At 40.3% G+C, this 16,737-nt stretch overlaps 1 protein-coding gene across 1 annotated transcript in view; it reads left to right on the top strand.

The window, feature by feature from the left end:
- The window catches only part of LOC138149349 (piezo-type mechanosensitive ion channel component 2-like), a 97,092-nt gene that overhangs the window by 31,240 nt on the left and 49,115 nt on the right, over positions 1-16,737 (top strand). The window contains exons 18-24 of the mRNA XM_069072314.1: positions 1,154-1,255; positions 4,164-4,364; positions 6,739-6,943; positions 9,661-9,762; positions 12,273-12,438; positions 13,398-13,641; positions 15,320-15,410. Of these exons, the coding sequence (XP_068928415.1) occupies positions 1,154-1,255; positions 4,164-4,364; positions 6,739-6,943; positions 9,661-9,762; positions 12,273-12,438; positions 13,398-13,641; positions 15,320-15,410 (1,111 nt within the window). The remainder of the gene's footprint in view (positions 1-1,153; positions 1,256-4,163; positions 4,365-6,738; positions 6,944-9,660; positions 9,763-12,272; positions 12,439-13,397; positions 13,642-15,319; positions 15,411-16,737) is intronic.

Here is a 16,737-nt window from a genome sequence, read left to right as displayed (position 1 = left end):
TCTCTCTCTCTCTCTCTCTCTCTCTCTCTCTCTCTCTCTCTTTCTCTGTGTTAAGTGATTTGCCCAGGGTAAACACAACTAGTGTCTGAGATAAAATTTGAACTCAGTCTCCTGACTCAAGGCCTGGTGCTCTATTCACTTCACCACCTAGCTGCCCCTCAGTGCCTTGTTTCTTGAGAATGACTTCTTACACTAGGGGTAAGGACATTTTTGTGTACTTAAAGCAACTTACCTGAAAGTGTAATGCTATTGCTACCTGACTCCTGGGGAAGGAAGTAGGAAAATAAGGGAAGGGGTCACTTTCTAAGGCTGTATTGTTGGGAAGAAATCCTAAGGACTTAGATAGTGGACAGCCTGAGTGATGGCAAAGGCAGAGTCTGTTATGAGAGCCCATAGACTTATAGAATCTTAGAACCTGGAAATCATTTATTCGAATTCTGCCCACTATCTTATAGATGAGGAAACTAAGATCCATGTATTTATTCAATGAATATCAAAGTGTTCAATAGGCAGTGCATTTTAGGCACTGGGAAGGCTACCAAAATGAATTAGACACAGCTCTGAGGCGTCAGGGTATTTAGGTGATAGAAGATAAAAATACATCTATACACAGACAAATATAATACCTATTAGAACATGATAAATATGAAGAAATTACTCCCATTTGGAGAAATGAGGGAAGGCTTCACCAAGGCCTAAAGAGGTGATGAAAGGTTACATGGGAAGTTAGGGGCAATGATAAACTAGAACACAGGTGTCTTGAATTTCAGTTCAGTGTTCTCTCCACATATTTACTGGTCACCTCCTCCTCCATCTCCACTTTGAAGGACTAAGATGAGCAGGAGGAGCCAGTGTGGCACAATGAAAAGAGCACCATCTCTGGACTCAGAGGACCTGGGTTCAAATCCATCTCCTGATGCTTGTGACCTTGAGCAAATCACTTAACAATCCTGGGACTCAGTTCCCTTGCCTATAAAATGAAGGGGTTGGCCTAGATGACCTCAGAGGTTCCTTCCAGCTCTCGAACTACCATCCTAAGATCTCAAATGCTTGCTGTATTGTGTAAAGATGTAAACTAACATTTGTCATTCTCTAACCTGTTTCCTAATAGAGCTTATATCAAAATGGAACCCTTCCACCCGACAACGTAGAGGAGCTACAGGAGGCTTCGCTCTTATATATCTCCCCTATTGATCCAGCATATTGGTTTGGGGGACTAAGAAAATGTGATACCAAAGTGTTACCTTGTCTGAAGGTAAGTGAAAACTGTCCAGTGGATATGCCCAAAAACTAACACTCTAGCATTTTTCTTTCTCCTTTTCTTCCTCCTCCTCTTCTCCTCCTTTCTCTTCTTCTTCCTCTCCTCCTCCTCCTTTTTCTGTCTCTTTTTCTTCTTCTTCTCCTTCTCTTCCTTCTCTCTTCCCCCTCTTCCTCTTTCTTTCTCTTATCTCCTCTCTCTCCTCAATAGATTTATCTTGCCAGTTTAGAAGGTCAGCAGCCACTCAGGCAGGCTTGCTCTCACCATTGACCAGATCTTGGTAGATTTATCCCTCCTTCAGCAGTTTGGTGGTCTCTCCCACCTCAAGGCCCACCACCTTAATGTGGGACATGGTGCAGACACATAAACAGCTTTGGCCCACATTAGCTCAGAGTCCCCAAGCTCAAACAATCCACCAGTCTCAAAAGCAATAAGGTTTACAAGTATATGCTACCATTCCTGGTAGCTCTATGGACATGCTATGTAATCAGGGGAAAAAAGCTGGGGAGAGCTCCAAGCTGACCTTAGAAGTCCGTCCGTCAATGAGCAATTCATTAAATGCCTTCTGTATGCCAGGCACTGTATGAGCACTGGGGACAGAAAGAAAGGTAAAAGGAATCCCTGCGCCCAGGGAGCTCATGTTATAATCAGGAAGACAAGTAAATAACTAGATATATACTAAATAGATGAAGGGTAATCTGATTATCTGTCATCTTTCAGTCATGTCCCACTCTTTGTGACTCCATTTGGGGGTTTCTTGGCAAAGATATTGGACTTGTTTGCCATTTCTTTCTCCAGCTCATTTTAAAGATGAAGAAACTGAGGCAAACAGGGTTAAGTGACTTGCTCAGAGTCACACAGTTAGTAAGAGTCGAGGCTGGAGTTGAACTTGGGGAGATGAGTCTTCCTGACTCTGGGCCCTGCGCTCTGTGCACTGAGCCACCTAGCTGCCCTACAATCTCATTCATCTACCCTTCTCACTACCAATGAGGAAGCTGAGACCCAGAGAAGGAAAGTGATGTGCCCAATGTCACACTTGTAGTAAATAGCCACACCAGTATTTGACCCCTGGTGTTCTGACTGCAAACTCATTTCATTGTAATAAATTTCCTCTTATTCCCTGTCTCTGTTTTCCCCTTAGCAGTTTCAGGGGCAGACCAGGAAACTAAGAATAGATTAGGGGCTGCAAACACTAAAGTCAGTTTATTAGCTAAAGTCAAAAGAAAAAAAAAAAAGGCACTTGGCCTGGGTTCTAAGTAAAAAGTTTCAGGCCCCAACAGAGCACTGTTTAATTTAGAGATCCCAGACTAGAAACTTAACAAAATGGGCAGTCTGAAGATCCCCAAGCACCTAGGGGGCAGGGAGAGATCTTGTTAATTCCCATCTCCTGGTGTGCAGATGAGAAGATGCATTTCAAAGATTTTTCAGAGCAATTGAAGGTTAATCTAAGCAAGGTATATCTGTAAGATTTATGGCTGGCAAGGAAGGAGATTTGGGTTGCAGCTCTGCTTTCAATCTGTTTCAGATGATGGGTAACACTCCTGGATGCCTTGAGCCTCGCAAAAAGCATCATTCTTTATCTTAAAGAGCTAGTTTCTATTTTAAAATTGTTCTGGAATGACTGGCTCATGGGTAGCATAGTTAAGGGAAAATAATCTAATAAGAGAAACCCTTTCATGTCCATGTCCTATATCTGTAGGGAAAAATGAAGGGTATTTATAACTCACAATTAAACTTGGAGAGCATTTGTTTTTCATCATTCACCAGTTAATATATGGGCGGGGGTCGAGGGAAGAAAATTCAGTGCTTTTATGCTACACAGCCTCCTCTTGTATAGGAAAGAAAAGAGATACTGATTCAAAGTAGTAACATCTCTTACTGAATACTATTTTTAAATGTATCAGTCTATTTTTACAACAAATTCATTACAGCAATAACCAGCAGTATTATTGAGAGCCCAAATAACTGGAATGAGGAATTTTTAGGACAAGGCAAGTTCAGTAAGGGGAGAGGTAAAGGGTGAAGATGGTAACACAAGAGGACAGTAGTATTTCCCCAGATGGGCCCAGGCCCCAAGGGAGTCAGTGAGGGGAAGACAGACTCTGAGAAATCAAGAGCAGAGTGGTAGGTTCCTAGAATGGTGATTACTGTAGGGTAGGAAACATGCTTCTCAGATGATGAAATGCACTCCTCCACCCAAATCGGCACCCTGAGGCAAAGCCCTCGTTGCACTGACCTAGTTATGACTCTGAAAGCTAGACATATGCTTGGTGTTGCATGGAATATAAAATTGGGCATGGGCTCTGAATTGAGATGCTGACTTAAGAACTATGAAATATAATCAAGCAAAGTGAAGGAATCAATTATCATTAGTTTAAAAACTTTTTGGCTTGTCAGTAATCATAATTTTACTAAGCATTTTTCCCTAGATTAATTACAAGATGGCTAGATTAGTCATTGGAGAATGTTTCCATCATTGAAAATGTTCAGAACTTCTTTGGCTTACTGACAGCCCAGTGTTGGAAATGGTCACTTTCGCTTGCAAGTACTGGTCACAAAAATGAATATTTTAATACTATTTTATTTTTTTTCCAATTACAAGTAAAAACAAATTTTAATATTCCTTTTAAAAAATTTTTGAGTTCCAAATTTTCTCCCTTAACCCCCCTATCCCTAAGACAGTAAGCAATTTGATATAGATTATATGTGTGCAATCATGTAAAACATAAAAAATGAATATTTTCATTTGAAAATGCGTTCTTCAGCTGAAGTGATATCAGATGAACTATTTTATTCCTGTATGTGGTGTGGAAGCTGAGGGTGACTTTCAGGTTTGGGATTTGGTTAGCTAAGCAATGGTGAACAAAGGTAAAGAGTTCTTACTATAATCACTCTGACTTTACAGAATCATCTTACCATCTTAGCACTAATGGCAATAGAGGCCACTGTGTACAGGCACCAGAAATTCTACCGGCATCGCAATCAGCTGAAACAACCCCTGCTGGGCAACATTTTTGATGGTGTCACCAGAAAGCACCTGGATGATGGGTTATTGAGCTTGGTCAAATATTTCATCAACTATGGTTTCTATAAGTTTGGGCTAGAGGTGAGACACCCTCTCTTTCTCCCCATTCTTGCCTGGAGCATTGATGAAGAGCTTAAGAACCAGAAAAACTTAGAAACCATCTAAATGCAGGGATTCAGAAGGATTTTTTTCTCTTGGACCCCTTTGTCAATCTGGTGAAGTCTATGGACCCCTTCTCAGAGTAATGTTTTTAAATGCACAAAATAAAATACAAAGAATTACAAAGGAATCCAATTATGTAGAGATATAATTATTGAAAATTTTTTTAAAAAAGCAAATTCCCAGAAGCCACATTAAGAGCTATTGATCTAACCTAGCCCCTTCATTTTACTGTTGGAAAAACCGAGACCTAGAGAGTTAAGTGATATGCCCAGGGCCACAGAGGTATTAAACAGCAGAGCTAGGGTTACATTCCAACTGCATAAGGTCACCTCTCCTTCTGGATCTCTGGCATGAATGACTAGAACTGTGGCAGAACTAGATGCCAGTTTGCCTCCTAAGTATATAAATTATGCTTAGAGAAATTTGTTATTTCATTCAGTACCTAACCCCCCCCCCAACTCTTGTTGTCTCTTCATTAACTCCAAGAAATTAAATTCAATTCTGTCAGTATAATGGATAGGGATAGTGGAACTGAAATCAGGAAGACATAGGCCTAAATTTTGCCCCAGACACTTACAAGCTGTGCAAGCCTGGGGAAGTCTTACCTAACCTTCAGACTCACTTCTCCAACTGCCTATTAGTGATCTCAAACTGAATGTTTCTTAGATGTCTTAAATTCCCTATGTCCAAAAGTGAACTTGTCATCTTTCCAAATCACTTAGCCTCTGTCTGCCTCAGTTTCTTCATCTGTAAAATGTGGGTAATAACACTTACCTCCCAGAATTGTTGTGAAGCTCAGTGAGATGATTTTTGTAAAGTGCTTTGCAATCTTTCAAGTGCTTTATAAACATTAACTATCCCTTACTAGAGTGTTAAACTCCCCAAGGAGCTCTTGAAACTCTCTAGCTCTTTAAAATTCACAAAGCACTTCCCTTACAAGAATCCTATGAGACAGAAACACAGAGAAGCAGAACAGCTTTAAAAGTCACATGTTTAATTTATTACATATTTTTTTAAAGCCAAGCTATATTAATAGAGATTTGCAGTTTCCTATACAATCCCCTTTTTCTGTTCTACTTTATATATGGAAATGATCTTCCTGATGTTCATTAAATTCAGAATAAAAATAAGATTTAAGAATTCTGTGAAATCTGCAAATGGAGTCTTATTGAGAAGACATGAGAAAACTGAGGTTCAGAGAAGTTAAGGCATTTGTCCAACATCACACAGCCAGTCATGGTGGGAGCTGAGATTTGGATGTGAGCCATCTGCCCCCTGGCCCAGCGATCTTTTTGTTATATTAAGCTACTTCTCAGTCACGGTTCCCCCCAACAATGCTTAGCATCTTGTCGTTGCTGTTGGTCAGCCATTCAATTGAGTCTGATTCTTCATGACCCTGTGGACCATACCATCCATGAAATATTCTTGGCAAAGATCCCTTTCCTTTCTTCAGTGGAATAAGACAAAGGTTAAGTGACTTACCTAGGGTCACATAGTAAGTGTTTGAGGCCCAAAGAGAATCCAGATCTTCCTGACTTCTAGCCCAGGCTTCCCTCACTTAAATCCAATTCACTTGTAAGTCATGACATCTCCTTCCTAATGTTATGGTCCTCTTCAAGAAGGAAGGACAAACAACTATCCACTGAGCCACCTAACTACCTCTAAGGCAACCAGAGGTTAAATGACTTGCCCAGGGTAACACAGCTAATAAGTGTCCAAGGCCAGATTTGACATCAGGTCTTCCTGACTTCAGACAGCAGACCCAGTGCTCTATCTACTGATCCAAAGTGAAAAAAAAAGTATGCTTCAATTTGCATTCAGACTCTATGAGTTCATGAGTATTATTATTATTTTTTATCTTCTAAGCATATCAATTTATTTTTTAAATTAATTAATTTATTTTTCATTTTCAACATTCATTTCCACAAGATTTTGAGTTATAAATTTTCTCCCTGTCTTTCCCCTACCCCACCCCAAGATAGCAAGCCTACTGAAAACCCCTTCCCCCAGTCTGCTCTCACTTATATCCTCCCCCATGCCCCCCTAACTTTCTAATAGGGCAAGATGGATTTCTATACCCTAGTGCTTGCATATCTTATTTCCCAGTTGCATGTAAAAAACAAATAGTTCAGTATTATTTTAAAGTAGGTTCTTAATAGATGTTTATTAAGTGGATTTGAAACAAGTTAAATACCCAACAGCTTCTCAGCTCTGGCACTGAAATAGTCCTATTCCTATTAGCTCAGAGGTTTTTTTGTTCAGTTTTTTAATTAAATTTATATTTGCCTTCCAGATGTGCTTTGTTGCTGTTCTCAATGTCACAGGACAGCGCATGGATTTTTATTCCCTAGTCCACATCTGCTCGTTAATTTATTTGCTGCGTCTTCGGAGGAGGAAAGCAATTGCTGAGGCCTGGCCAAGATACTGTGGGTTTCTAGCCAGTCTTATGACCTTTCAGTACTTCCTATGCATTGGCATCCCTCCAGCTTTTTGCAAAGGTGAGCTCGTCAGATGCTTCAGCTCACATCTCAGAGAAGGGACCTTGCACTCTCCTTGAGTCTGGGAAGGCACCCCTCATGTGTTCAGCTCCCCAGGAAGCAGCCCTTTGATCCTCTCAGCTGGAAGGGCTTTTCCTCCAGCACTTTGTCTGACTTTCCTTGTCTGTAAATAATTTCCATTTAATTTATATAATAATAACAACAAAAATAGACATTTATATAGGACTTTAAGGCTTCCAAAACACTTTACAGAAGTTATTTCATTTGATCCTCATGATAACTCTGTAAGGTAAGTGCCATTATTAATTATCCCCATTTTATTGATGAAGAAACGGAGGAAAAGAGAGATGAAGTGATTTACCCAGGATCATTCATCTGGTAAATGTCTGTGGCCCTATTTGAACTCAGGTCTTCATGACTCCAAGCTCTGCATTCTATATGTTGTACCACCTAGCACATGACATGTTGAGTATGGAATATATCCAAAGGTAATGTAGCAGTGTGCATTAAGAATCAGAGTGCCTGATTAAAATACTGGCACTATCATTTGTCACCTGTTTAGCCTTGGCTAAGTCATCTAACTTCTCTAGGACTCAGTTTCCTCATGTATAAGATGAGAGGGCTAGACCAAATGACTTTGAAAGTTACTTCAAACTCTAGGGTCTATGGTCTTGTGATCCTAAGTTATTACTAAGCAAGTTTAGTTGTTTTGATATTCAGTATTACTTTATTGAAAATTTTAAAAATTATTATTTATTTTTAACATTTAAAAAAATTTTGTTTTCTAGATTCTCTCCCTTCCTCTATCTCTCCCTTTCCTATTGTCAAGGCAAGAAATGAGATATCAATTATACATGTGAAATTATGCAAAATATATTTCCATGTCAGCCATGTTACCTAAAAAAGCAAGAAAAATATAAAAAAATGGAAAAAAAGAAGTATGCTTCAATTTGCATTCAGACTCTATGAATTAAATATTATTTTAAATAAATCATTTAATAAAAATAAAACTCCCTGGCATTGGTTAGTGCTTTCCACTTTTCTGGGCATGGTTTTAAATCTTGTGCCTCAGCCAGTACAGTGACTCTGTGGGATACAAACCCTCAAGTAGGTGACATCAGGCTCATGTTGGCAGGGGAGAAAATTAAGGCTTGGAAGTCAAAGGCTGGATTCAGGTCATATAGCTGGTTGCCCTGGCTTTCCAGTGTTTTCTCTACTATATTATGTTGCTTCAGATGGACAAAACCAGAGCAGACATTCAACAATAATACTCTTATCAATGTTAATTTCTCATTATTACTTCACACACTCCATTTTAATCACTACTGGTTAGCTGGCCTAGAACAGAGGTGTCAAATACTCAGTCTGAAATGTCGCTGGGACTGAGACACTCCTGAATGCATCCTGAATTCAGTTAAAGTATAATTGGGAAATAGTTAAAAAAAGGAATAAAAATATAACAAAACACAGATAATGTTAATATGCCCCCATAGGGATCCTCCTGTACTGTTTAGCCCCCATGTCACACCAGTGGAGGCCTAGTGGATAGACCAGAGTTCAAATTACGACTCAAACATTTACTGACTGTGTGACTCAAAGCTGAACCTCTCTGGGCCTCAACTACTTCATCTGTAAAATAAAGGAGCTGGATTCAATGGCCTCCAAATTTCCTTCTAGCTCTAAATCTATTTGTGAAAAATCTACAGTGTGAAACTTTCAGACCTTTGTAGGCAGCTTTTGAGTTGCTGTGGAGAGAATAACCACTACCCAGGGGCCACACTCTGGACTCTCACCCCAGTGAGTCTGGGAATCCAATAAGAGACATACACAATAAGACACCGAGTCTATATTCAGGGCCTTTCTCCTCTGGTGGGGCCTGTAAGAGCCTGTACTCTGCAGGCACATGCTTTGAGAAGCCACAACCCTTTCTTTTAAATAAAAGGCCCTTTTTATTTTTCTTTCTTTCTTTCTTTTTTTTTTTTTTTTTGCTTTTTGGAGGGGAGAAGGCAGCACAATTAGGATTAAGTGACTTGCCCAATGGCACATGGCTAGCAAATGTTAAGTGTCTGAGGACGGATTTGAACTCAGGTACTCTTAACTCCAGGGCCAGTGCTCTATTCACTGCACCACCTAGCTGCCCCAATAAGAGGCCTTCTTAACCTCAGAAGTGGGTTCTGAGAACTTGGATGGGGGAAAAAATGCATCTTTATTTTCTTCAGTTTCTTTGTATAATTCTTCATATTTTATTTTCTGTATTTAAAAATATTATTCTGGAAAAGAACTCCAGAGGCTTTGATAGACTGCCAAAGAGATTCATGACACAACAAAACAGAAATCCTAGCCTGGATGATTTGACTCTGATCTTAGTGGACCTGGGTTCAAATATCACTTTTGTCACTAACTGCCTGTGTGACCTTGGACAAGTCACTTTCATCTTTTTGGGCCTCCTCTCTAAAATGAGTGGTTTGGCCCAGATGGCCTCTAAGGCCTTCTAATTTATATCTATGATACTATTCTGATTCTTTAATCTCTGTGGTCTCTTACGACTCTAAATAAATCCTATGATCCGATATCCTTCCCCACCCACACATACACCATAATGAGAGATCAGAGATGGGCTTTTAACTAAAAAAAAAAATTGCATTAACAGAATGTCGACTCAATGTGATTAAAAAAATATAATGGTAATAATATGAAAATTACTGCTTGTTCTACAGATTACCCATGGAGATCCATGAGACCAGCAATCCATTCAAATCTCATTAAATGGTTGTATCTCCCAGATTTTGCCAAGAAACCAGATGCTCTTTTTTTGCTGTGTGAGTAGCTAAGGTTTCTGCATGCCACTGTCCTAGAGACACCAGTGGGGCCTTGCAGGGTCTAGTAAAGGAGTGTTCCCATCTTCCGTGGCTCCATCTTGTGGTAGACATGGGTTTTCTGTTCTCCTTTTCCAGCATCTTCATTGCTAAAAAGAAGGAAAGATGAAAACAGGCATTTATTAAGCACGTGCCAGATATCATACTAGGTTCTTTACAAATATTATCTCATTTAGTCCTCATAACAACATTGGGAAGGAGGTGCTATTATTATCCCTATCTTACATTTGGTGAAACTGAGGCAAACAGAGGTTAAGTGACTTGCCCAGGGTCACATAGGTATCTAAGGTTGGATTTGAACTCAGGTCTTCCTGACTCCAGGACCAGCACTCTCTCCACTGCACCATTTAGCTGCTTCTAGGTATAAAATGTAAAAGATAAGCAGGATTTAAAAAAAAAAAAATTCAAATCTCTAATTCCTAGCACAATGTAGCACATAGTAGGGGTTCAATAAATGCTTGTAGATTGATTAGATATTTATTTATTTGTTTGTTTTTTAAAGCAGTTGGGGTTAAGTAACTTGCTCAAGGTTACACGGCCAGTTATTTTGTGTGGGTGCCAAGTCTCTGAGGCCAGAACCGATCTGGGTCTCCTGACACCAGGGCCGGTGCTCTTACTCACTGCGCCACCTGGCCTCCCCGATTAGATATTTATTAAGTATCTATTACGGTCCCATTCTAAGGATGGCTAGGTGGCACAGTGGCTAGAGCGCCCTGCCTGGAGGAGGAAGACCTGAGCTGAAATCTGACTTCAGATACTTACTAGCTGTGTGATCTACAAGTTAATTAACCCTGTTTGCCTCAGTTGTAAATGTAAATGTAAACTGTAAAATGAGCTGGAGAAAGAAACGGCAAATCACTCCATTATCTTTGCTAAGAAGACCCCACATGGGGCCACAAAGACTCAGACGAAATGAACAATTAGATCCTGCTTACTTTAAATGCTCTGTGATACTCTGATTTGTGTCCTCCCCAATAATCACTGAGAAGACACTGATGCTAGAATACGATATTCCAGTTTCCTTGTAATGTGAGATAATTCAAATAGTTTAAAATCATGAATCTGAAATGGTTTATACTTTTAAATATTGCGCTGGTACTTTTCAATGAGATTTTTCAAATGCAGTTTTTCTATGAGCTGAGACAGAAGAGACATCAGTGGGTAACTTGGGAGTGGGGGGTGGGAATGAACTAATTCCATATTTAAAATGCTCCAAGGTTGTATTTTGCAAGTGAGCACTTTCTTGTCTCCAAAAGAGCTCATTCTTTTCCTTTTTGCTTTGGGTGCCCTCAGTTCTTCTAAAAAACTATCAGCCCATTTATTAAAGTTCACTTATCTGTGACAGAGAAGAAACAAAGATGCATCTCTTATTCCATTCCTCCATGCCCTCACTTTTCCCTATCTGTGTGGTTTAATGGGAAGAGTATTGGTCTGAGAAATGGGCTCTTACTCTGCCTCTGTGACTCACCAGCTCTGCCTCCTTGAGCCAAACACCTCCTTAGAGCCTGTTTTCTTATTGGAAAATTAGGGAATTAGCCTAGATGAGCTCTCAGCTGTCTTCCAGTTCTAAAACTCCATGATTCTTTGAGCTTCCTCCTAGCAGACTTCCTAACCATACACACAATCTATTACTTTCTTTGAAAACTGTGCTGTTAGAGTTGGTGGTGGTGCCGAGAATATAGGATGGTCAACTCAAAGCCCAGTTCAAGTTGCGCTTAGAACCATGTACCACATATCATAGGCCTTCTGTGCTTCTGTATTAAGCTTTTGGAGCAGGGAATCTACTCTACCTTATAGACCCAGAGTCATAAGCAGCCATTCTGTACCTGGGACAAGTGTTACAAAACACATGAGGGGCAGGGTGGGGAGATCAATGGATGTACCAAGATACTGAGTGCCTACTTCTAGGGAGACTCTCTGGTGGCAGGGTTGGTGGGGAAGCGAGTTCAGGATTGGGAAGAGCCAACATGGGTTGCTGCAACCAGTGGTGATGGGGAGTGGGGAGTAAATCTTATCAAGTAAATTCCAATTTTTAACTTATTTTTCTTGGAACTAGTTGCTAAACTGTTTATGAACTGCTCATTGGATTAAATTAGAGTGCTATCAGGACCCGCTAAATTTCTATGCCCTGGGCCAATCCTTTGCTTGCCCTGCCCTAGTTGTGATTGCACACCAACCCTTTGGTGATATTGTTACTGTCCTCCTTAGTGGCTAGTTGAAAATCACAGCGGCCTCTTTGTTTTCCCCCCTTTCCCAAAAGGAAGGTGATAAGGGAATTAGTTCAAAGTGATTTGGGAGGATGAATGATTCTATTTAAGTATAAAGTTTTGCTGCCTTAAATGACTTGACCCATAAATAGTGACTTCAGTAGAACTGATTGTATGAACATTTGTTTAAATATGGAGCAGACTACCTGGCAAAGGGTCTAATTCCATTCCTACATATCTCCACAGATGATTTTTTGCTTCTGCTCTTTGCCTCTCTCCAGTGGCAAGTGTTTGAAGATGAGAATAAGGCTTCTGTGAGAATGCAGGTAGGAGATAACGTGGAGATAAGCCGGGATTTGGTCCCAGAAGAACTCAGTCAATTCACTACAATACCAAACTTTATTCACTGCCGGTAAGACTCAGAGCCCACTGAGACCGCAGAAGAGTGGCTCACCCTTTATTCCCTCTCTGATTCATCCCATTCCTGATGTTTTTATAAAATTTCCTCTGCACAGTCAAAGTTACTTTCTGAATTCTGCCCCCCCCCCCCAACCTAGTCCTACACAGGCATCTATGTGGTGTAGTGGATAGAGTGTAAAACCTGGAGTCAGAAAGACTTGAGTTTTGATCTTGCCTCAGACATTTATTAGCTGTGTGACCCTGGGAAAGTTACTTAACCTCTGCCTCAATTTCCCCAAACATAAATTTGGGATAAAAATAGAATTTACATCACAGGGTTGCTGTGAGGATCAAGTGAAATGACATATAAAGTATTTTGTAAACTTTGAAACATTATGTTAATGCTACCTATTATTATTAGCTTTTATTACAGTCCCATCTTTTAAAGTAAATTGCTTTCTAACACTCCCGGGTTATTTTATTTAACTCCTGAGAATATTTTTGCCTTCCTTCCTTTTGTTGGGCTATAGAGTCATAGGATTTAGACCTGAAAAAAGACCTTAGAAATCATTTCATGCTATTCCTCATTTTACAGATGAGGAAACTAAGGCTTAGATAGGAAATCATACTTGCCCAGAATGATATGTTAGTAAGTATCGGAGTCAGGATTTGAACATTGGTTCTCCACGTCCAGATGTAATTCTCTTCCCTCCACATCACACGACTTCTCATTTTGTAGGGATTGCCTTCTCCCTAGACATGTCCAACAAGAGACTGAATCTCTATGTATAGGAGAACTCATAGAAGGGATTTCTCCACTAGGCAGGATGACCCCTTCTAACTCTCAGATTCCAAGACCTATGGAATCTTAACACTGGAAGGGGTCTTAGAAGTCAATTAGGCTAATAATGTCTCACCCTATGAAAGCCCAGATGTCTACTTAGATTTTGACTCACCTGTTCTGTCCTCTAGGTCCTACCTGGATATGGCTAAAGTCATCGTGTTCAGCTACCACCTGTGGTTTGTGCTCTGCCTGGTTTTCCTCACGGGGACAATTCGAATCAACATCCTCTGTGTTGGCTACCTGGTAGCCTTTTTCTACTTCATGCTCCATGGAAGGGACCTCCTATTGAGACCCACGAAAATTATTCTCCATCAGTGGGACTACCTGATTATATACACTGCTCTAGTGATTGCCATGAAGAACCTTCTAAGTGTATGTTTGTACCTTCACATAGCCTCCTGGGGAGTGTTGGGGGTTTTTATCAGCTTAAGTCTCTTAAGACTTAAAAAAAAATTAATAAGTATTACCAAGACAAACAGTGATCTTAAAAGATCATGTTTTTCATCTATTTAGCCAAGGCAGAAAACCCCAAAGAGTCAGCAGTGGTATAGTCAAGAAAAACTGACCTTGGAACCAGAAAGAACTGTATTTGAATCCTGCCTCTGACACATACTGGCTATGTGACCCTAGGCAAATCACTTAACTTCTCAATGTACTAATGGACAACTCTATGAGACTATACATTACAGAGAAGGTGCTAACCTGCATTGGTAGGGTTTTACCATCTGGGAGTTCCCAAATCAATGAAATCACAAGTACAGGCCCTAACCCTATAAAACACTAAAAAATGCCTAAAGTGTCATCATACAGCACATGCTTCTTCTTCTTCTTCTTCTTCTTCTTCTTCTTCTTCTTCTTCTTCTTCTTCTTCTTCTTCTTCTTCTTCTTCTTCTTCTTCTTCTTCTTCTGCTTTTTGGAGGGCAGTCGGGGTTAGGTGACTTGCCCAAGGTCATATGGCTAGTTTTTTTGTGTTAAGTGTCTGAGGCTGGATTCAGCACATGCTTCTTAGAGAAACTTTTGACACCAGGAACTATGAATTTGAGTGATGGTAGAAGGAACAAAAATGGGTAGAGGGGGAATGGAATGTTTTATGAATTAACAAATGAGGACTAGAACCTATTATTAGGGATAATTATTAGGGACTGGACTTGTAATTTCATTGATATAGAAAACTCCCAGATAAGAAAATGGGCCCCTTCCAGCACCTTCTCTGCAACATGTAGTTTTAGAGAGTTCTCTAGAGATCTGAGAAATTAAGTGATTTTCCAAAGGTCACACATGGTCAGCATATATCAGAGGCAGTACTTGAACCCAAATCTTTACCCACTGGGACCACATTGCCTCTCAGAGTCTACTGTTAAAATTTTGTAAATCTGCATGACGTTTAAAGTCCTCTTCCAAAGCCTCATCCTGACTTGTGGGTGACCCTGAATTCTGGAAGGCTACGGGATTGGGACACAAGCTCTAGCAAGTTCTAGACCAAGCAGGAACAGCTTTGAGGATTGTCCTGGTGATGGACAGTGTACCTATGGTCCAGGACCAACCTAGCTAATAGTAGGAAGGTTCATGACCAAAAGATTGGCCACAAGGTGGCAATTGTTTTTCTGTAGATTAAAGCATCCACCAAGGCATGGAAGGGCTCTGATTGGCACTAACTTAGCTACCTTAATGAAATCACAGGTTTAAGGACTGCTGAAGAATAAGTGCCTTGCATACAAATGGTGCTTAATTGCTATAACTTTGTATTTCTTACTTTCCTTGATCTTCACAATATTGTTATCTCCATTTTACAGAAAAGAAAAGTGAGGTTCATGTAGCTTAAATTACTTGCTTGGAGTCATGTAGCCAATGATAAGGTAGGGTCTTGAACCCAGGTTTTCTGATTCCTAGCCAGTCCTTTGCTTTTGCTTTCTCTGTGGGCTGCTAAGACAAATGTGTGATTCCTATCTAGTTTAGCTTTGGAATAGATGAGGCCCCTGAGGTCACCTTTCAGCTCTGAGATCTTATGATTCTATACTGAGCATTTTCTCTGTTCCTTGTCTGACTGTAGATTGGAGCTTGCGCCTACCTGGAGAGATTACTGAGTTCCCATTGCTGGTTTGTTCACAGTTTTAGCATATACTGCACAGTAGGAGGCTATAGTTTGTGTAAGTACCCAGTCTGCTCTTCTCATCATTGGTGTAGCCAATAGCCTGGCCGCTACTCTCATCTCTGGCATAAGTGCCCATCCCACTGCACTCACCTCCTCTTTCCAAAGGAAAAAGACTAAGCAAGTTGAGCAAAAGCTTCATGCAAGCTTGATTTGCTATGTACAACTCATGTTCTAAACAAGAATATGGGGAGAAACAAAGCTAGAAACTGGTCCCAAATTGTGGATACATCCATTTCCTCAGAATAAAAGTCATGAGCTTATTTAGCAAATGAATATTCATTGGATCCCTGTGCTAATAGGTGGAAGGAAGGAAGGAAGGAAGGAAGGAAGGAAGGAAGGAAGGAAGGAAGGAAGGAAGGAAGGAAGGAAGGAAGGAAGGAAAGAAGGAAGGAAGGGAGGGAGGGAGGGAGGGAAGGAGGGAAGGAGTGAGAGAGGGAGGGAAGATGAGAGGGAAGGAGGGAGGAAAGGAAGATGAGAGGTAGGGAAGGAGTGGAAGGGAAGGAAGATGAGGGGAAGGGAGGGAAGGGGAGGGGGGAGGGGAAGGGAGAAATAAAGAAGAAAACTTTACCCACAAAATTTCTTCCTAAAGACACAAGCAACTAAATAGATTTGACACCTTCACTTGGTTCTTTTTTAAACTTGATATGTGTATTTATGAGAGTATTTAGTAAGTACTTGGAATGTACAAATCTTTCAACCATAGCTCTATGTGAGCTATATTTTTCACAGCAGTAGAGCTCATATTAAATGTACCTACAAGTAGGTTACAGTACAGTGATTGGCATGATTTTTCTCTTAAGTTCTTATTTAATTTTTCCCTAAATTACTTTCATTTAATTCATAGCACATGCTTTTAAAAATGTCATATACAATTAAAACAAAACAAAAGAGAAAAAGGTGTATACTTTTCTGACCTGTGCCTGGAGGAACTTTCCAGTCAAATTGGCTCTTTCAGGTTCAGGGTCATGTCAGTGTGATGCTAGACCTGTCTAGTGACTGACCAGTGTTCTGACCACTCTCCAATGACAATTCCTCAAGGGACTGTGTTATTTGCAAGCAGCACAACTAATTGCATAGGACCATACTCACTTTAGAGAAGAAAGGACCATAATTCCGCCTGACAACAGATGAAATTGATTTGATCTTGGGAATGGGGGAGAAAGAAAAGACTATTTTACTCCTGGTTTTATAAAACATCTTAAATGGCTGTATCTGGCTTATAAAGAGTTGTAGCAACAAGCACCCTAGCATGCCCAGGATGGCTGCTAGCACAGGTGCTTTGATCTGCTTTTCTAAAGGAAAGCAATTCAAAAGAG

The sequence above is a fragment of the Petaurus breviceps genome, unplaced genomic scaffold (genome assembly GCF_028583685.1).
Source record: "Petaurus breviceps papuanus isolate PSGF00001 unplaced genomic scaffold, PetGlider_PUasm1.0 90847, whole genome shotgun sequence".
NCBI classification, from domain to species: domain Eukaryota; kingdom Metazoa; phylum Chordata; class Mammalia; order Diprotodontia; family Petauridae; genus Petaurus; species Petaurus breviceps.
Note: the sequence above shows the minus strand (reverse complement) of the source record. Positions and strands in the feature narration are given on the sequence as shown.